The sequence below is a fragment of the Apteryx mantelli genome, chromosome 4, assembly GCF_036417845.1.
Source record: "Apteryx mantelli isolate bAptMan1 chromosome 4, bAptMan1.hap1, whole genome shotgun sequence".
Lineage (NCBI taxonomy): Eukaryota > Metazoa > Chordata > Aves > Apterygiformes > Apterygidae > Apteryx > Apteryx mantelli.
In genome coordinates, this window is record NC_089981.1 from 64248009 (window position 1) to 64269111 (window position 21103).

The 21103-nt window shown below is 51.0% G+C and overlaps 1 protein-coding gene across 1 annotated transcript; it reads left to right on the forward strand.

Annotated features, from left to right (window-relative positions):
- Positions 1-473: 473 nt before the first annotated feature.
- On the forward strand, positions 474-19622 carry JDP2 (Jun dimerization protein 2). The gene is made up of 4 exons (XM_067296832.1): positions 474-554; positions 12104-12327; positions 17463-17567; positions 18464-19622. Exons 2-4 carry the CDS (start codon positions 12127-12129, stop codon positions 18647-18649), a joined length of 492 nt encoding a protein of 163 aa, XP_067152933.1. The 5' UTR covers positions 474-554; positions 12104-12126; the 3' UTR covers positions 18650-19622.
- The last annotated feature ends 1481 nt before the right edge of the window (positions 19623-21103 follow it).

Genomic DNA, 21103 nt, shown 5'->3' on the forward strand with positions numbered 1-21103 from the left:
GGGTGTAGGCGTGCTGGGATGAAGCAGTGCGGGGTGCTGGGTGCCGGCAGGGCGGTGCAGGGCTGCCGACTGCGGGGGTGCCGGTGCGGGGTGTAGGCGTGCTGGGATGAAGCAGTGCGGGGTGCTGGGGGCCGGCGCGGCGGTGCAGGGCTGCCGACTGCGGGGGTGCCGGTGCGGGGTGCCGGTGCCGCCGGGCTGGTCCCACCCCCGCGCGGCGCTCCCCGCCCCGCGGCCCCGCTCCCCCGCCCTCCTTGACGTGTGGCGCTGGCAGCCCGGCCGGTTCCGCATTCCCGACCCCTCCCCGCAGCCCCGGGGCTGCTATATAACCGGGGCTGATGCAACCCACCCCACCGCCCGCCACAGCCTGCGGGAGGCGCGCACCGGGGCGGCGGCGGGCCAAGGCGCCCCGGCGACGGCCGGGGCCGGGACCGGCAGCGGCATCCGGCGGAGCCCGGGGGTCGGGGCAGCGCCGCGGAGCCGGGCGGCGGCGGAGCTGAGCCCGCAGCCTGCGGCCGGGCCCCGCGGGCGCCCCGGCAGCCCGGTCCCCGTGCACGGTGGGTGCGGGCGCGGCGCCGCGGCGCGGGCGGGGGGCGCCGTGCGGGGCCCGGATTGCCGCGGGGGGGGCGGAGAGCCGGGTGCGGGGCTCCGCGGAGCGGCGGCGCTGCGGAGCCCGGAGCGGGCCGGGAGCGGCAGCGGCAGGCGAGCGCGGCGGCGGCGGGGGGGCCGGGGCCGGGGCAGGGGCCGCCGCGGCGGGCGGGCGGGCGCGCGGCGCGGCGCGGCGGGGGGCCGGCGCCGGGGGGAGCAGCCCGGCAGCCTGCGGCGGCAGGCGGGGTGCTGCCCCCGGGCGGGGACCCGGCTGCGGCGGGGGCGGGCGCACAGCAAAGGCGCGGGGAGACCTTCCCCGGGGGGAGCAGAGCCGCAAATGCGGGTCAGAGCAGGGCTGCGCCCCCCTCGCCCGGACCTAGCCCTGCGTGGGGTCAGGACTGCCTTTGGGGGGGTTTCTACCACGGTGCCCGTGTTGCTTTGCTGCTAGGGTGGAGGGGAGCGGCCTCTGGGTGCCGGCGTTGTGCTCCGCTTCACCTGTCTGCCCGGTGTGCGGGTGCCGCTTCGTGCCCTGCGCGGGCAGCGGGTGAACGAGGGGACCCGGATTACATCTGGCTGCTGTGTTTGTGCTACACGGAGCATCGATGTTGCAATGTGCTGTGCTTCCAGCTTGCAATGCCCTGGAAAGGAAAGGGGCCCTTGAGACTCCCCCACTGCTCGGTCCCAAGTCCGCTGTAGCAGTCAGGCATGGAGTTGAATGGAAGTTGCATTCTTTTTGCACGGTCTGCTCTAGGAGGCACTTTCTTTTTCCATGGCAGGGAAATAGGTTTGAGAGCAAATTGGGGGAAAGGGAGAAATACCGGGGGAGAGAGAGAGCAAGAGTCACATTATGTTTCCATTTTCCTTTAATGAAGGCCCTGTGGAGGTGTATTTGAAAACACAGGGTCTCCTATGCCTTCAAGGAGGGTGAGAACACTGTGCTGGCTGGTTCCAGGGCCATATGCAGTGTATGGTGGCCAATGAAATGGGGCCTGGCTCGTTCTGTTGCTTGTCTTGGCAGCCTGCTTCATGGCTTGTATTACCAGCCCTGGAACACAACCACTGCCAAACTGTGTGTGTGCGCGTGTGTGTGTTTGGACTCCAAGAGCTCAGCAGAAACAAATGCTTCAGCAGCTCAGACCAGGAATTTTTAGCTAGTTTCTTGAAGCTTGCATGAAAATTTCTATCTGGAGGCTGTTGCCAGAGTCTGCACTGGTTATCTGCTAGTTCATGCTTCCATGGGGATGTCTGGGAATACCAGTTGTTGGAGTTCAGATTCTTAGTCTGAATCCCAATGATTAAAAAAAAAAAAAAGAGCCCATCTGGGGGATGAGTGGGTGGGTGCAGGAGCTGCTGTCCAAGTTGTCCCTGTGTCAAGCAGTGATTGGCTGCCCCAGGTTTTCCTGATTCTCTGGGGTTTAACAATATTTGCTGAGTGTTAAAATACAGGTTGCTGCCTATGTCCCCTCACTGGGACACCTATGGATGCTTCTCCCTCCTCTTTACAGTTCCATGTTTTCCTCCTGACAGGATGCAAAGGTCTCTGCTGTGGGAGAGTAGATACACCCTCACACCTCCTGCTTCTTCTCTTACCATCTCCAACTGAGCAGTATCTAACTAGGCTGTTTCAGAGCAGATAGCACTGAGCATTTACTAAGTGATCTCCTTCCCTATGCTGAATTTGCTACTTTAACTGCATTGCCTGGGCCAGGCACTTGGCAGCACTCAGTGTCTTGAGTGTGAAGCTGTTCAGAGACTCTTTCCACTGCAGTAAGCTGTGCCCTGTGGATCACCTGGTCCCAGCTCCCCCGAGCAAAAGGGAGGGAGAGCCACGGTGTGTGACATTGACTCTGTCAGCCTGCATGTGTCCTTCAGTGCCAGTGCAGCAAGGAGGGTGCATGGCAAACATGATGCCATCTGTCTCAGGCTGCCTTCATGGATTGCCCAGTTGCCTGGAGTGTCCAGAGTATTCATCCAAACATTGCAGGGTATTTAATGTGCAGCCAGGTAGCTGAAGATCCATAGAGGTCTCAGCATAGCAAGGCTATTGCAAACTAGCCAGAGATGATCTTAATATGGGTTAGAGGCCTTTGTGGATGTCCCTGGAGTTCAGGGGATAATTTTGAGGAGTTTGCAGGATAATTTTGAGGAGTTTGCAGGGAGCATTCTTGTCTTGGAGTCTATGCTTGGCCCCCGTGGTTGGTGAGCTCTGTGCTGCAGGAGGGCTGTCCTCTTGAAGAAGATTCCAGACCTGACCACAATGTGGCCATGAAAGGTCCCAGGGGACTTTAAGAAGTCAGTTGTTAACCTCAGTGTTTGAGCTGCAGCCGAACTCAGGCTATTTCCCCCTTTGAACTGTGTCAGTCAGAAGTAGGATAGCTTTTACCTTCCTGCTCTAGGCTGCTGTTCGGTCCATGGTGCAGCATTTTTAAATGTCTGTCACATTATACTCCGTAAACAACTGATTAATTGTAATCTCTGTTGCAATAGCTGTGAGGAACCTTGGTGTGCTAGGTGCTGTACAAAGCCAGCTGTTACAGGTTGCTTACAAGTCAATCACTGCATTGCAGTGGTGGGGGTAGTGTGATGCTGAGCTATAGCTTATTACTAATCTGTGAGGGTAAGGAGAAAAATGTCGGGGAAAAGAAGCACTTGAGCTGACTGCTTCAGTAATGGCAAAGAAGGGGTTATTTCTAGAAGTTGAGAAGTTGAGTGCACAGAGATGAAGGCAGTGATGAAGTTAAGAGGTCTGAGCTGGGGAGAAGGGAGAGAAATGGAGCAATAGATTTGCAGGGCTGGGAAGGGTGGCTCACCCTGGTGAGGTGGTGTCAGATGATACCTCTAGAATAGGTGTCCCTCTGAGCGTGTGTCTGGAGGACTTCAGTGGAGCCCCAGCAGAAGACTTGGTGTCAGACTGTTCCTGTTTGAAGGACTGAAGGATGTGGGGTCACTCCCAGGAGGTGCAGCCTGGTGGCCCTGTGTGTCTGTTTGATAGTAATGGGAATAATAACCTAAAGCATCAGGTAGGTGGGGTGGGGGGTGATGGTGCAGCTCCTGGCTGGATGGGAGCTGCAAAACTGCTCTCTTGCCAAAGAGAGGATGTCTGCTCTGTCCTACTGCTTAGGTGAAGTGTAGAGAGATGTATGCCTCTGGAGAAGAGGGAGGCAGTCAGGCTCTGGCTTTCAGGAAGGCTTTCACAGCCTGTGAATGACTTGCCTTCTTCCTGCCATCTGTATGAGACTAGACATTCAGGGCTTAGCCAGACTGTTTCCACTCAGGAAATGGGTTTAGACCTCTACCTCCTGAGGAACTGTCCTTCTCAGCTGCTTCCTATCCTTAGCATTGTGGCCCTGCAGTCCACTCACTGGAGCTCAGGATGGGACATGACATGCAAGGGTGTTCATAAATCCTGCTATTCCTCTTCCACCACATGGAGTTGCCTGTGGGAGAAGGAGAACATCAAGGGCAGCTGGAGGTGTCTGTGGGAAAGGAACAGATGCTTCTTTGGCCCTGCAAACCCGGGGTCTGCCTGTAAGAGATGTCTCCCTCCCTTGGGATGGAAGTGGAGTGTGGTGGTAGTATGACAGTGTAATATCTGGCATACAGAGCCTGGCGTGCTGCAGTTCAGCACACCTCATAGACCATGCTGCAATCAGGTCCTTTAGAGAAAGTGTTACAAGGCATTTGGGGAGATTCCCCCTAAGTGATGTTATGTCCTTGGTAAAGAGGCAGCATGCACACTTTTATCCCAGTGGGTGTCACTACAGCTCTTCAGTGCACTACAGGTGTTGGATTCCTCCATATTAATAGGTTCAGCAGATTAATAAATAAATGCATGGTGGCTGTTACTGAAGTTCATGTTTGCCAGCACTACTATATGGGTATCTGAAAGGACAGGTTACAACCATGGGACTTGGATACTACTGTGTTCTGATGGTTGGTAAATAACTTTGACAGTGATCAGTGTGGCCTTTGGTCAGTGATACTGCATTTTTCCATGGCACTGAAAGTTACTACTTTTAAAATTGGACCATGAGAAGCTAGATAGGAAACAGGGTGACCTGCTATAAACCACTGTTTGAAACTAGATGCATCAGCTATGTCTGTAATAAACCAGATAGAGAGCAGGTGTCTGGGAATGGAAGAGCATCACACTTTATACAACAGAGGTAAACTATAATTGCATGGTTTAATACATGTGGCACCAGGAATATGGGCTATTGGCTTTCTGGCTTCAACTTCATAGTGCTTAACATGGTATTCGCTGAGGGCATGTCACCTTGAAGTGACAGAAGGTTTATAGGCTCCAGTGAGCCACAGCCCTCTGTAGTCTCCACAGCCAGAAAAGACTAGATAGAAAGAAGCAAGTGGCTCTGTGCTTCAGAGAACAAGTGATAGGCGAATGTCCTGTCTAGAAAGTTTAGAACTTGTTTAGAAAGTTACATTCCTGAGGCATGTGAAGCTGGGCATGTCAGGAAAGGACTTTTGTATAAATCATCCTTCTGCCAACACGAGGGGACTAGGAAGATGTAATGTAAAACATACAGACTGAGCGAACTTGTTAGCCAGGAGCTTAAAGTAAAAAATGACAAAGCCATAAAATTCTAAGGGACCAGAAAGTTGCTTTGCATGGATTGTAGCATTTGTTCTGATCTGTAAAGCAGAGTTACTGCTTTTTGGCCAGGAGCAGGTGAAGGGCCAATTGCTATGACTTAGAGGCTCCAAGACAAATGGCGATTCTACATTAAGTGGTAACACACACACTGAAGAGACCAAACATCACTTGTATGGTGGCTTGCAGACTTTGGCAGTCCTCTGATGCATGCCAACTGATGAGTAGTGGCAGACACCCAGATGGAACCTGGAATGAGAGAACAACAGGCAAGTGTGGCCTTGGTTCCTACAGGCAGAATGGCAAAGGACTGGTAGGACAGACTTTGCCTCATCTCAGCACTTACCATGGGCAGAAGAGAAACACACTGGTATTTACAAAGTGTTGGAATCCCCCAGCTGGCTACACTGGGTGCTGGGCTGGCTCTCTGGGCATTGCAAGGGTATGTGGATTAACCATTGCAGATGTCAGAGCATGTAAAAGAGCTTATGTTAGAAGGAAACCAGGGTTTATAGACAGCAAAACTAAAAATAAGGTTGTAAACTGTTCCCAGTCCCACCAAGAAAGCTGACAGCACAGATAAGACACTAATAGAAATTTAAACTGCAGTGAAGGGTGACTGACCTCATTCTGACATTATGTGGTCCCCTCTGTACGAGAATGCTATTGATGCAGCTGCAATTGCGTCTGGTTTACAAAGAAACAAATGGCTTCTTTGAGTGAGGATGCATAGGATGGTCCTGGGGGAACAGTGGATACAGACTAAAGCAGTTTTTGCACAGGATTATGAATTTATGATTTCAACATGGGTAGGCATTCCAGTTTTAGTTCATGGGTAAGAATAGTACTGAAGAGGTGGCAGGAGGGGTGTGAATATAGGCTAGCAACCAGAATACAAGCCCTCAGGGACACTAACTCACGTGGATTATGCCTACGCATGTTAGACTTATGCCATAACTGCTCTGCAAACATCAGCTCCTTCAGGAAAAACAAAATCCCCAGAAAAAGCAGCAGTGAAATATCTGTGTGGAAGAAAATCAAATAGATTTGAGAAGTAAGAGAAGGAATAGGAGGAAATGCAGGGATAGTGTCACTGAGGGAGCTGAGCAAATGCATGGGACAGTCAACTCTGTAAAGCATCTTCCTACTAGTTAAGCTGGCTACAGAAGAAAACTCCAGCAATAGGAGAAAACCAAAGAGTACTGGGCACTGTGTTTAAGAAATAGGCCAGTGTCGCAAACTATTGACCATAAAGACATAAGAGGGGACAAAGTACTAAAGCACTCTTTGCTGTTGTGAAAGATGCAGCAAAAACAAGCTGAGAAAAGGAAGCTGTACTGCTGTCACTCTTTGGGGATGAGAGTGCTGATAAAATAACTGAACTTGCCAACAGAATGGATGACCAAGACCAAAAAACCCCAGCAATGCTTAAAGCAAAGATTCAAAAGTGACTGCAATAATTAGGAGGGGTTACAGACCTTTTAGCAAAAGGTCAAGTCTTTTAACCAGCACAAGGGCAGTATGGAGGCAAAGCTGAGGAAATACAAGCTGAATTCTGACCCAGGAAATCATGTGTTGAACAGATTTTTTTGCTGTAAGGTTAGTTGCTTAAGAGAACTGAATGACACAAGCTGCTCATCCTTGAACTGAAGTTTTAAGAAAGCCTTCTCTATCTCATAATTCACTCTAGAGCACCTTGAGGTGTTGTGGCACAAAATAATGAATAGCATCAGTGCCGAATGCATAGCTGTAGTGAATGTAAACTTGAGCAGCTGGCGTCACACAGGTACCAGTGTTAGCTGTAAGACTACACATTCTCTTTCCTCTAGCTGCTTTGCTTTGCTATTGGCTTTTTTTTATGTGAAAAAGCATAGCTGACAATGCAGGAATTGTGGTTCAACAGTAGGACACCAGAAAGCTTGGTTTTACTGAAGACATAACTTTTCTCAGCTCGTGTAAGGAGACATTGAAAGGCTTCCTGGCATAGAGAAAAAGACTGTGTTAATCTTTTATGAAAAGAACAAATATAAGAATCCCAGCAGCTCCCGACTAAGACACTATGCTAGAAAGTGAAGGAGTACAAAGGTGAGTTGGTTCATGTTCCTTTGCAATAACAAACATGGCAAGGGAATATCCAGAAAGAAATTATGAACTGGCAAGACAGCAGCTGTATTCACCAGCTCAAACAAGATCTGGCTATTGGAAAACTGCATCTTAAAGATCACACTCAAGATTAAGTTCAAGATCTTGAACTTAACAGTTATTTCTGCACTACCAGGCAAATGTGGTAGAAATATGCCAGAGCTATATGCAGGCATGTTAATGTCCTCCAAAATAATTGCCTCTTGAGTAAGACCAAGGTATTAAATAGAATTACACAGCTTGGCATTTGTGACATGATCCAAGTACAAGAACTTCTTACTTCTAGAGTTATCTAAAACAGAGGGTAGAAGTATCTGGGACTTGTGCTGGGGTGAAACAAAAACCTCTGTTACAGGTGGAAGAAACAAAGAGTTGAATGAGAGAATCCCTCTGTTCAGCAGTGAGCAACAGTGCCTGTGACAGAATGGCATCAGGGACTGTGCTGGATTAACTGTTGTTGTAGAGTGGGGTGATATCTCTCCTGGTTCCCTTTTTATTTCTGTGGCTATAGGCTTGCTGGGAATGGTTTTAAATTCCCCTCCAAGGTCTAGCTCAGCTTGACTCTTGGCAGTTCTCACTGTGTTCCTGAGCTTTCTGATGTCTAAGCAATGGCTCACTTTGAGAAGTCCATTCTCCTGTTCCCACCTAGTTCTCTGCTCTGCTGCTATGCAGCTTCCTTTTCCTCCAGGCAGGAACTCTTTGTTTTGGTTTGAATAGCTTCAGATTCAGTTTGCATTGATGCCTGTGTGATCTGGACTTTGTCAGTGCAGCCACTGGATCTAGGATAAGTTTTTAGATCATAAGAGGTATTAGGCCAGTTCCTTTATTCTGAGCTGTGCGTTGTGTCATGCTATGGTATGAAGGCTATTTCAAGGCATCTTAAGCCACCAGCTCAAAGAGGAAGACTGAAAAGGTGGGCCAGAGAAAACCCAGATGATGGGCAGGAGTCCATTTCATTAAATCTTTAGCCAGTATTCCTATGGAGCTGCCCAGCCTCTGGAGTGTAGACCACCAGGCACTGGGTGACCTGGTTGTTCCACAATCAGGAAAACAGATCTACTTTTTTTACCCTTTTCATTTCATAAATTATAGTGACCATGGATTGTGTAGCTGAGAACCTAGCTGTCAGGTCCAGAGTGTGTGTCCTGAGCTGCATCCTGTAATGTAAGAGTACTGAAATTGGGGCCCCCAAGTCCAGAATGGGATTTAAGCATCCAGCTCTAGGTTCAAGTCAGTTCCCAGGCTGAAACATATGAAAGGATGGATCACAGCCCAAAATCAGCATGTGCCATGCAGCTCTCACAGTATTTGCCTGAGGGAAACATCAAAGGGATGTTCACATGCTTCTGCTACTGTTTCCCCCCTGCTCCCTCATGTCCGAAGTCCTGAAGTTGGGGTATGCACCTCCATGGGATTCCCTGTGAGGAGATGGCAGGCACTGGCCTGTGCTGCACTGCTCTCGGCATGCTTCTTCCCCAGCACACTGTGTCACCTTAGCAACAGTGGCTAGGAAATTTCTAGCTCCTAAATACATATAGTTATCCCAAAATGGTAAATTGAACTTGATTCTGTGCTGCTCAGTCCTGTGGTGGTATGTCCTGGGAAGAGTGTCTCAAGGTCACCTACCCTTTGCTTTGTCACAGGTGCTTTCCTGCTGAAGAAGGGACAGTTTGAGGAAGATGGTAAGGCTTTTGGCACAGTCCCTGAACATGTGATTGCATTTTCCTATCCAGAGTACTGCCCATGGCAGGATAGTGCCTGGCTTCTGGAAGAGGGAAGCATCTTAGCCATCTGTAAGCCTAAAAGAGCTGAAAAGGAAGTACCATGCTGCTTCAGGGCTCTGCTGGGTGGGGGTGTCTCCTGACAATGTACAACGTTACCAGTTCCAAACGTGAAATTACAGCTCTCTGGTTTAGAGATAGTTATGGGAGAATGAATACTTTGGATTGTTTTAGGTCTTTGGAGTCTCAACCAGTTGATGCATAGTCTTTTCTGAGGTCAAATATTATTACCAAGTATTGTCTTTCTCTTTTATTACCAAGTGGGCAGGAATCCATTTCATCAGGTAGTGTCACTGTTCTTTAGCTGTTACTCCTATCTCCTTTCTTTCTCATCTTCTCCTTTTCAGGCTGTACAGTCCTTGTGCAGATCTCTTCCCCCCAGCCCAGCTTCCTCCCCCCACATATCAGCACTGCCTTACCCTCCCCTTTCTGTTCTTTTCACCCTGAAAGCAATGACCAGGGCAGAGTGCTTGCTTCCTGTTCACGGCACACCGCCTGCTTGCAGTAATGGTCTCGCTGCATTTGCTTTCTATGTTCTTTCTATAGTTGCACTGGTTACTGCAGCTCTGAATAAACTCTGCCTCTGAGCAACTTGCATCGGCACCTGGATCTCTTTGGTGGCAGGTTAGAGCATATGACAGCTCACAGCTTATCGTTGCTCATAGGCACTCTCCGATGTGAGTCCCCTTGTCAGTAGTATCTGTATGGCTCACGTATTACCCTGCTGTGACCTCTGGAGTTTTCATAAGACTCCCTGGTCTTGCCTAACCTGTATGATTGGCTTTTTCCCCCTTCACTGCTCATCTGCTGTTCCCTTACATTAACAAATATACCAAATAATCTCCTGGGTAAAGACATATGCCAGTGCCAAGAAATGCTTAAATTCTCTGCTTGTCATAATTAACCTTTAGCCCTCTCTTACACTTGGTTTTACCTGTTTGCAGCCTTCCAGGGATGTAGGTTTGCTATCCCAGGACAGTTAGTACTGAGCGACTGTGGCAGCTGGCTCGACAGTGTGTCTATGCCTCTGCTTAACACAGCCATACTGCATGGACCAGAAGTCTGTGTCGCCCAATACCTGGTCTCTCAGTGGCTGATAGTGGAGGCTTTGGGAAGGAGCAGGGCAAGTACAGACCATCCCTCCCTTAATGTGCCTCCTTGCTCTGGCAGTCAGCACTGTAGGACCTCCCAGAGGTTTGTGCAGACTGTGATTGACAGGCCTTGTTGGACTCCTCTTCAGCGGGTTTGCCTGTTTGCTTGTTGAATCCAGCTCTAATGGTTGGGGGGAGCTGCTCAGTGAGATTTCAGGTTAGCCTGTTTTTTCTCTCCTCCTGGCTCTCTGGGTGCAGGACATCCCCTGTCCCTGGGTGCCTCTTTGCCTTGGGGGCACGATGGGGTAGGAGCCTGGAGGCTCCTGGAGTGTGCTGCTACCAGCCCACTGGGCAGAGCAAGGACCAGTGACATGTGGTTGTGCTGAGGGGGAAAAAAATGGTTGCTGTGTGGACAGAAGTTGACTCTGCATGTTGTAACTGGGTCACTTGTGAATGTCCCAGGCCTGTTACACAAATGGAGATGTACTTATGCTGTAGCCAGTAGCCACCTGCTCCCTTTGCCTTTGGCTGATACAACAGCTCCAGTTCTACAGGCTTAACACTTTAGGTTATTTAAATAAATTTCTGTTTCTTTATATATTGGCCACTTGTTTTTCACATTTTCTCGCAACTCCCTTTCAGATGCCCAAAAGTGACCTGCCAAAGCTTGTCCCAACCTCAGTCTTATTCAAGCTGTATTTTCTTTCCTGGGCAGAAGAAGCCTTTTGCACCTTGCTCTGTTTCCCCTCCCCTCCAGCCTTTGTTTCCTCATGTTTGTGCTGGGAGATGTTTGTTCTGTGGCAGGTTTTTCTCTCAGCAGCTTTTCTTGGTATTGCCCTTGGTCCTTGCGTGCTTTTTGTCCCAGCCCTGATCAGCAGGCTGAGCCTGCCCAGAACATATCCAGCCTGAGGCAAATTATGGTCCTCTTAATACCACTTTCTTCCTGCCCTAATACCTACACATTAATCAAAACTTGTTTAAGAGTGAACATCGATCTTCTGCATTCCAGAGAAAGGTGTCAAAAACAGTAGTCCACAGGACTACATTGCTGTTTATCCTGAAAGGCTTTGTAGTCAACTTCTGTTTTCCTGGTGCTTTGCTTCTTGGGTATCTTCCCTTCCTGATCTGCAGGCCAGTAGCCTGTCCTTCCTGGTAGGATTAATATTTTGATTTGTCACCCAGGTTTTACATAGTCCTCACCTTCGCTGTCCCCTCTGAGGACATCTGTGTGACTGGCACAGTAATGCTTGCCTCTGTCTTCCTTGGTAGTTCATAGGCAGGATCTGCAAAATCTCTGCTGAGTGCTGAGTGCTGAGTTGAGCTGTGTTCCCTGTCCCACTAGCATAGCCCATTGGAGCATGCGCAGGTCTAATCCCTTGCTCCCCTGTGTCCTTGCTGCATGTTGTTCCTGCATGTGAGACATTGGGAGAGGACTCTGAAGTGGATAATGGTTTCTCTGTCCCCTCAAGAGTCCCAGCAGGATGTGTGTTGGCAGTCACTCTGGTGATGGAGAATGAGAGCTAAGAAACAGCTCTGGCCACCACCTTATTCTCCTTGAAGGACACAGTAGTGTCCTGGGTGGTCTTGTACAGGCTGCCAGAGGTAAAATTCCCCAGATATTCCCTGGGGTTCAAATTGCCCCATGGAGGAGTGGGCTTGGCTCCTTCTGGGGCACTGGGTTTTTCTCACTTTCTTGGTAGCTCTAGCGAGACTTGTGTCTGTGACTGAGTGTGGGATGTGCCTTGCAGTATGGTGCCCTTTAGGCATGGGAAAGAGCATCTGCTTTCTCTGGTTCACACCTGGTTAGATGTTAGATTGTGGAATATACATGGCTTGTGCATGTTGTGAGACCCTGCAGCTGGGTTGTAATGGGCCATGTCTCTGTTTCCCTCTAGCCTGTGGAGCTGTTTCCCCTGCTATGATGCCAGGGCAGATTCCCGACCCGTCCCTGACGGCTGGCGCGCTGCCTGGTCTCAGCCCCTTGACGGGGCTGCCTGGCACAGCCCTGACAGCAGAGGAGCTGAAGTACGCTGACATCCGCAACATTGGGGCCATGATCTCGCCGCTCCACTTCCTGGAGGTGAAGCTTGGGAAGAGACCCCAGCCTGTGAAAAGTGAGGTGAGTCCTGGGGGCTGCAGACAGCCCTGCAGATAGAGAGTAGGGGAGAGGGAGCTGTTACCCACATACAGCCTGCTGCCCATGCCCTGCCCCATGTCCCTCTCCTGTCTGTGCCTATTTATGCTGCCTCTTTGTGCATTTGTGTTGGCAGCTGGATCACCAGCCTCATCCTCCTGCTCCCCTCCCTGCCCTGCACCTTATGGCTGAATTTCTGTCCCTGTGGCATGGGCTGGGAGCGGACGCCTTCATGTCCCAGGCCTGGCTGGTTCCTCGCAGCCTTTGGTAACCAGCTAAATTTGAACTTGGTCTGTGGAGCAGGGTCTGACACAGCCAGCCTTTCCCTAGGCTGGGGCAGGCACCCCAAAGGAGGAGCTGTGCATCCTGTCAGAGGACTTGTGTGAGGCTTCCATCCTATCTCTGATGAAAACGAGCTCTGGTGCTACTGGTGTTGACATTGCCTTTTCCACTGGGATGAGGTGTGTGGGCAAGCAGCACCTAGCAACAGGCAGTGACTCAGCTTTTTTTTGCTGCAGGCCATGCTGGCTGGGGCTGCCTCCCTGGCCTGCTGGGGAAGAGCACTGGCTTCATCTCAGGGCTCCTGGAAAGGGAAAGGTGGGCAGCTTTTGCTCAGTACCACAAGCTGTCACATCAGAATTAAACTGAAGGGACTTGAGACATTTGCACAGCATTTTTCTTTTGTGGTTGTCTCATGTTTTGGTTGTCTATGCTGACTCTTCAAACCTCACTGTATTGAGGTGTTGAGAGTTTGCATCTCTCAAGTGGAGCTGGAAATCCATAAATCTGGAGGCTCCAAATCAGTGAGTGGCTTCTGTCAGCAGGTCCAATAAGCAAACCTTTTGATCAGTCCATTTGTTCCTGTGTGAGAATATCTTGGGCAGTCCCACATGAAGACAGGATGTTGTGCATTGTCCAGAGATGACAGTGATGGAGATGTCTGGAGATGCTTGCATGATGTGAAGTGACCCATGAGGTGACTGGATGAAGGGAGCAAAACAGCAGTACAAAGGAACAGCCCAGGGTCTGAGCAGATGCTGATGCTTGGTTTGGCCTCAAATCTTATGGTAAAAGCTCAGCAGCACCCAGGCCCATGTTCAGGGAGGATGCCTGTTCCTTTTCCCCTATGCTTTGTGGTAGACTTCTGCTGGGAGAACCAGTAGGATAGAGTCCATCTGATGACCTTTCACTGGAGCTCTGTATCCAAGATGATGTCAGATTAGCTCCTCATACAGCACAGAGCTATGTGGAGCTCACCTGGGGTAGGACTTGGGAGCTCCCTAACAACAGGAGCTGAGGCTAGGAATCTGGGGGAGGCCATCAGAAGGACCTTGGGGTGCTAAAGGCTCTGCTTGCTCTATCAGCAGAGCAGCTGAGTTGTCAGCTGAAGCTAAGTTCTGTCCTGACCTTTTGGCATGCTGCTTTTGTGGCAGCTTGAATTGCAAATTCCAGGGAAACCTTGCAGCTGGCCGGGGATATGCTAGCTGGCTGGGTCTGGCACTGGGGACTGGGGAGAGGTTGTGGCTCTGACCGATGGATGGGAGGGCAGTAAAAGGCATGGTATCAGCAGTAAAGTAGAGCTGCACAGCTCTGTAGCTGCATGGCTGAAAGTGTTGGATGTCATGTAACAGGAGGTGTGAGAACAACATAGCTTCATGCATTGGGGAAGAAGTAGGGAGCCTGTCTATAGGCTCTGTGCCATCTTCCCAGGACACAGCCTCTCCTGGGGAGTCTTGAACACATCTGAGGGTGGCCCTGCAGCTACTGCTTGCCCTCAGCACTTCTGGACATGGGGATGTGGTCTCATTAGGCCCTGCATAACAGGGACAGGGTGGCTCTGCCCCATAGCAGGTACTAAAAGTGCTGAGTGTCCTCTGAGCCAGTCGTTCAGATACCATGAGGAGGAAAAAAAAGGGAAATCCACTGTCAGGCTCTGACCGGCCTCCAGATGACTGCCCTCCCTGCAGCCTGTTCCTTCCCTGCGTAGCCTGTGAAGCAGAGCAGTTGAGGACAGCAAATGGAGCTGCCCCTGGCACAGGTTTTGCAGCAAAAGCCTGGGAGAGCTGAAGCAGTAGCTGCTTATTCCAGGAGTAGCCCAGAAGCAACCCACGCATAGTGCGCAATGTGGCCTGCAGTCTCTTTCCTCTTGTGGGGTGCCAGAGTCCAGGGATGCTGGGTACTGGCCTGCCATGCTCCTCTCTGGGCCAGGCCTGGGAGGGCCAGCTGCTCCCTTCCAGAGCACCAGGCAGCTTTCACCACTGTACTGGCAGGAGAAACATCTCCTGGCAGGGATGTGCAACCATGCAAGTATGTGGAAAGTGCAGTAGGTGCCAAGCATGAGGCTGGGCCCCAGCTCCCCTGTAGGATTGTAGAGAGCCCTGCTGGGTGGACTGCCTTCTTGGGGGCAGCTGCAAATGGGTGCTGCTAGGCCCCTCTGGTTGAATCCAGTGCAGGGTGTTCCATCAGGGACAGAGGTGGCAGTCCTGGCCCTCAGGCTGATGAAGTTCATCTCTGTTCCTGACAGCTGCTGACTGAAGCAATTCAGGAAATAACCCCAAACCTTCTCCCTACTGGGCTCCCCTGGAGCTCAGCTGTTGAAACATGCTGTGGGCTGATACCTCGTTGCCATCCCTTGCGCCTCTAACCTGAGCCGAGTCCCAGCCTCCAACACCAGGGCCATATCACCTTTTTGAACAGAAACAGAGGCAGAAAATGAGATCTTGAAGTCACAGGAGCTGTGGACAAAAAAGGCAGAGCCGGGATTTTGGACTTCTACTATCTGTGCTGAGCCACCCTCCTCAAGCAGCTGTAGGTGCCATGTAATATGGTGTTTGCCAGGCCCTCTGTGGGGTAGAGGGGAAGCTCTTTTACTGATTTCTGTGACGGGGACAAGGAAGGGTCATTTATTTTTCCATTTAGGTGAAATGGAGCAACAGGGCATGGAAATTTGTCAGTCAGTTCCCAGAGAGACAACAAGGCTTGTGCTTTTGCTGCTCTTGCTTCCAGCTCCTGGTACAACCAGGGATCTGCTTTGTAGGAAATCTTTGAGCACATGTTCCCTCTCTCTGCACCCTTTTCCTAGTAGCTTCTTGGCCTTTAATTCAAGGATTATCTAAGGGGTAGAAGAGTGGCCGGTAAGCGTGCAGAGAACCGTGACTGCCCTGAAGTCCACCTTGTCTTGCAGCTCTTCCCAAATCTGTGCAGAGTTTGTCTTCATGGGTAGTATCTGGACTCTTCCAGGAGGCCAGAAGGAAAGAAGCCATGGAGTTAGAGCCTTCCTGGTCACTTCTGCTAATACAAGTAACATCTGAGTTACATGGATGTAGTGAGAGCTGGCAACTTCTAGCTGGACCTCAGGGCATCACTGCAATTCCAACCCTGGTTGTCCCAAATGTAGTGCATCATATACTGGTGTAGTATCCCCTGTGCTGCCTTGGCAGAGGAGTGGATGCAGCCTGACATTGTGTGAAGTCTGTGGGCACCTTGGGCTGACGTTGCTTTGTATTTTACTCCCATCTAAAATAGCAACCTTGGTATCATGCTTGGGAAGTGAAGTAGAGAAGATGCAAAACCTATTAGTGCTATAAAACTTAGTCATTGTTCTCTAAAGCCAAACATTAGATGTGCTCGCCTAAGGTACCCCTTCACCTTAACTCTGCCCAGTCTGTGTTTCATCCTGTCCTTGCACATCACACTGAGATGTTTTGATTAGTGGGGTTTGGACTCAGTGAAGGTTAGCAGCTTGCACAGTTTGCTGTGGGTAATGGAGCTTCTAGCTTTGGTTTCCTGGAGGCATCACAGAGGTACCTATGTCTAGGATAGTCTGGTGACCCCCAGCTTAGTGTCCTTGGCATTTAAAATCTGACTTTCCTTTTGAGGTCCTTAACCCAGGTGCTAGGGCAACACATCACTTGAGGCAGTTCAGATGGTGTGTGCTGTAAGAGGCTCATCTGGGAGATGTCCCTTGACCACATTGCCTCAGAGAAGTATGAAAGAAAGGACACAACTGCCTTGTTATGCAAATAGACTGTGGAAGTGATCTGAAGCAAATGTTGCTGTGCTGTCGCTGCATTTGAAAAGGTGTATGAAGGAAAAGGAACCAGGCAATTCAGTGTGATGTCTTGGATTTTGGAGTCCCAGGCTGAATGTGGATGAATATTGTTTGTGGGGCCTCAGGGCACTTGGAACCTTTTTCCCCTGCAGCCTCACTGCAAAGTCTAACTTGAATGTTGAATTCGCAGGTCTTTCTAGCACTCAGATTTTCTTAAAAGGAGCTAGTTTGGGTTCTCAGATGTAAGCATGCCATAGGCCTCTTACACAGACTTTGTAGTAATACGTCTAAATACTTTGATTATGGGTTTCCAAACCATGGGGCTTACGGCCTGGTCTGTGTGGTTTGAATAAGATAGCACAGAGCAACTGAGTCATGGCAACTGATGCTACCATGTCCTGCCCTGCTGTAAGGGACATGGGATCTGTCCCCACCTTACTGCAGTTGGCCGTGACCTGGCAAATGTGAAAGACACAGGCAGACAACCAAATATACTGAAAGTAGGGAAACAACCAGAACCAGTTGGGGGGCTCTTTCAGGTGTCTCTGCCTCTCTTGGCCTCTGTCTGACGCTCTGAGCAACTGTGTGCTCACTGTAAGCTGTGCCTGTAGATGTCTGTGACAAACTGTGCCTGTCATTTGCTGGAGGATCCTTGCTGCGTGGGGCTCTCTTCCCCCTTGTTTTTTGCCCCCTCCCCAGGAAGGAGTATGCTGCAAATGCTACCCTTGCCTGTCCTCTGCCACCTGTCTCCTGAGGGCTGCTGTGGCCAATCCCATACTGTGACTGCAAGTACTGCTCTGGTCTCCCTCCTCATGTCCCTATGGAGTGGAGTTAGGGTTTGTGGCAGCAGCACACCTGGTTCCTGGTAAGGATTAGTCCACGTCACTAGTGAAATGTGCCTGCCTCCCTGACCACTGGTAGGAGCGGAGGGCACCAGCAGTGCTGTGTGCAGATGGCTGCTATCCTTCCCCTTGTCCTGTGCCAGCAGGGGTGCCAGGGTGCATGCTCACCACTTCTTCCCCCAGTCCTACATCTGACAGCCCTGCTCTGGGCCTCTGTCTTGTTGCAGCTGGACGAGGAAGAGGAGAGAAGGAAAAGGCGCCGGGAGAAAAACAAAGTAGCAGCAGCACGATGTCGTAACAAGAAGAAGGAGAGGACAGAGTTCCTGCAGCGGGTGGGTGCCCCGCCCTGTCCCCAGGGCGCACGGGGGACTTCAGCATGGGCAACTCCTTAGGCCGTGTGCTGGTCCACCTGCACGGAATGTTCCCTCCTGAACTGACCCTCTGCCTCCCCTTGCTCCTGTACCCTCATCTGGGAAGACCCAGGCCTGTTGCCCCCACTTTCATTCTGCTTGTGAAGGTGGTGGCCTTGTGTGCCCAGTCAGAGCTCCTGGGCATTCCTGCGCCCATGACACGGGACAGAGGCCTAGAGGGGCTGGAGGAGGACTCTGGGCTTGAGGGAGAGTGTCTTCCTGCTGCAGTGCTGGAGCAGGAACACCCATGGGTTTGTGGCACAGAACATGTAGCGGCAGCAGGCTGGCTCCCTGCCCAAACTCCTGGAGTTTCCCTGCTCAGAGCCCAGACAAGCTTTTGCTATGAGCCCAGGGCAGAAAAACACCCCTAGCACCCACCTTGCCAGCTTTTCTGTAAGGGGTGGTGGGACATGGGCAAGGAATACAGCTGGGGACAAGGAGCTGTTTCACAAGGGCAGGTCCATGCAGACAGGGCTGGGTGAACCTTGCAAAGATGAAAAATGCAGGTTCATTTTCAAACACTCAGCCCCTGGAAAGCAGCTAGGCAGAGTGTTAGCTGCTGTGCAATGGAGAGACCTGTCTTAGGAGATGGCTGGCTGGATGTTTCTAGCACTGACACTAGGTAACAGAAGGTAATGGGACCAGGTGTGATCTGCCTGGAAGAACTTGATGTCATGGCAGGTCTTCAGGCTGCTCCTATGCTGCAAGGGCTAAGGAACAGTGCTGAGCAGAGGTGGCTGGTTTTCCAAATTGTTTCTCTTTGCATGTTGTCCAGTGAGAGTGAAGTCCATATGTGGTTGTGTTTCCGGCCCCGCTAGGAGTCTGAGCGTCTGGAGCTCATGAATGCAGAGCTGAAGGCCCAGATAGAAGAGCTGAAACAAGAGAGGCAGCAGCTGATCCTGATGCTGAACCGGCACCGTCCAACCTGCATCGTGCGGACAGACAGCATCAAGACGCCCGAGAGTGAAGCTAACCCGCTGCTGGAACAGCTAGAGAAGAAGTGAAGGTGGCTCTGGGCCAGGAGGAGGAGACAGTGGCGCAGGGTCTTCCAGGGTCTCTAATGCATGTACTGTATGAAGAACTTTGCACCAAGGCCTGGTGCAGCCAGGACCCAGTAGGCTTCCTTGGGAATTATGGACCAAACAAATATGGGGACAGAGAAGATCAGGAACATGTCAATCATCTACTCTGAGGCTGAACCCAGGAGCAGGGCTAGTGGCTCTGGTGAGGGCAACCTCTTTGTGATACCTCATCATGGCCCTTCAGCCTGCTTGTGGCCCCAGGAACCCACGCTGCTGCAGCATGTCCTGTGAGGAGGAGGCATGGGGGGAAGCTCCCACTTCACCCTCTTTCCTGCAGCTCACTGTATGCTGCTGGTTGGGAGCAGGGCCTGCATGTGGGAGAAACAGCCGTGGGGCAGCAGACCAGAGACCACATGGTGACCATGGTGCCTCCTGCCTTGGCAGTGTGCTGGAGCCATCCCCAGATGCTGCCACTGCTCCTGGCGCATGCTCTGCATGGAAGCCTGAAACGAAGAACCGCAAACACTTGACACAAGCCCTGTCTGGTGGGCAGGCCTGTCGTGGCACGGTGGCGCAGGCGCCCCCCACAAGCACACTCTCAGTATAATGTTTACAGCCCAGCTGTCCTTGTTGGCCGTGCTTTTAAATGCACACTTTTACACTTTTTTAAAAATATTTTTTACAAAGTTTTTATACAGCGATCTCTATATGGATTTATATAATCACTAGATGTGATCCCATAGAAATGTATATTATGATGGTCTGTTTGTTACAAATGCATATGCCACAGTAATCTTCATTGTGTTGCTCGTCTGGTAGCGTCCAGCTCTTCCCCCCAGCATGCTGGGAAGGGGGTCCATGCAGCCCTCCACAGTGGTGCCGCTACCATCTCCATCCATGTATGTCTTTCATAGTACTCAGTTCTGTATCTCTCAGTAAATGTTACCTTTACGTACCCTGACCTCCTGTGCTTTGTCTGGGTCAGACTGTGGTGGCTGTGCATGGGCTCTGACTGGAGCTCTGCACAGTGGGAGCAGCTGCTGGGTTTCCGACTGTGCCAGGTGAGTGTCTGACTGATGGGGAGCTGGTCCCAGAGCCATTTTGATGATTCTCTGTTAGTAGCGCAGAGGCAGCTCTGACTGTAGTTAAGCAGAAAGTACCTCTAAGTGCCATATATAATACAGCAGGCAGGGCATGACTTACAGCCTGGAAAGGCAGAGGTGTGAGACAGGGAGACCATCTCATCCTTATCTTTCCTTCTTGTTTCAAGAATGAGTACAGCCGCTTGAACTCCTTTCAGAGGAGAGAAAGAGATAGGGAAGCTGTCACAGTGTCTTGGTGGTGGTCACCTCCTCACAGAAAGAGGTGGAGGGCACTTCCTCTGGGTCACTGCTGGGTGCCTGCCCTGCCTCTGACAGATGTGCTGGGAAACCTGTTAACCCCTTTCCCAGGCTTGGCTCGGTGCTGAACACAGTGATCATCTGGATGTGGGGCAGATGCTAGGACTGAAGGGGTTGCTGGGATTGAAAGAGTTAGTGTCCATTATCTCTCTATATACATATATAGATAGATATAACCAAGCCTTGTCACTACAGCACTGTGTTCCTGAGTCTTAAAGATACCAATGCAGTCAAAGTATCTTCTAGTCTCCAGTTAATGTCTGGACATAGGAGGACTGTCTCTCACACATGGGACACCATTGAGAAGTGATGTTGAATATGTTCTCTCAGAGGAGCAGTGATGAATCTAGTCATCTTCTACCCTGTGTCCTACCTGTTGCCAGTGTGGATGGGGCTGCTTTGATGCAGACTGCAAGTGAAACGTCTTCAGTACTTGGTTGGTACAGGTGCATGCTCCAGCCAGGAATGCTGAGGTGGTGGTGCTGGGGAGAAGACAAGCTTGACCTAAATGTGACCAAATGGGAGGAAGTCTTCTCTGAGCATGACTGCTTCTCTAGTGCATGTTTATAATCTCTGCAGCCCTTTTTTCCACTCCCTCCCCAACCTCCAGGGATATCTGATGCTAGCCATTTCCCTGTCTCATACATTCTTCCTGGATTTTCCATAACTTCTGTCTTTGGAGCCTCCTGGAAATGCTGCCATCTCCCTTATTTAGAGTGAAATATGTTGGATCTGTTACAGGCAAAGTCTCTGCCATGGGATGTCTTGTCACCTGAGGCCTTTTAGAGGGATGTGCAGGGAGGGTGTCTGAAATGAACCTGGTAGAGAAGAGATCTCTGGGTTGCCCCGACCAGAGGGAGTTGGGGCCTTTGATCCCAGTGGCCCTTGATTAGGGCGGTCAAGCACCCTGTGAGTCAGTGCTAGGGAGAGGCCTATATAAGAGCCAGGCCTAGAGCGCAGCTAACAGAGGCAGCGAACAGATGCAGCAGTTTGCGCAGCAGTTCGCGCAGAAGGGCGCGCGAAGGTACCTTCGTTT

Excerpts from the sequence above, each read along its gene's own strand:
- JDP2 (XM_067296832.1), top strand. The coding sequence starts at position 12,127 with ATGATGCCAGGGCAGATTCCCGACCCGTCCCTGACGGCTGGCGCGCTG. Across the intron at positions 12,328-17,462 it reads CCCAGCCTGTGAAAAGTGAG|CTGGACGAGGAAGAGGAGAG; the intron begins GTGAGTCCTGGG and ends GTCTTGTTGCAG. Across the intron at positions 17,568-18,463 it reads GGACAGAGTTCCTGCAGCGG|GAGTCTGAGCGTCTGGAGCT; the intron begins GTGGGTGCCCCG and ends CGGCCCCGCTAG.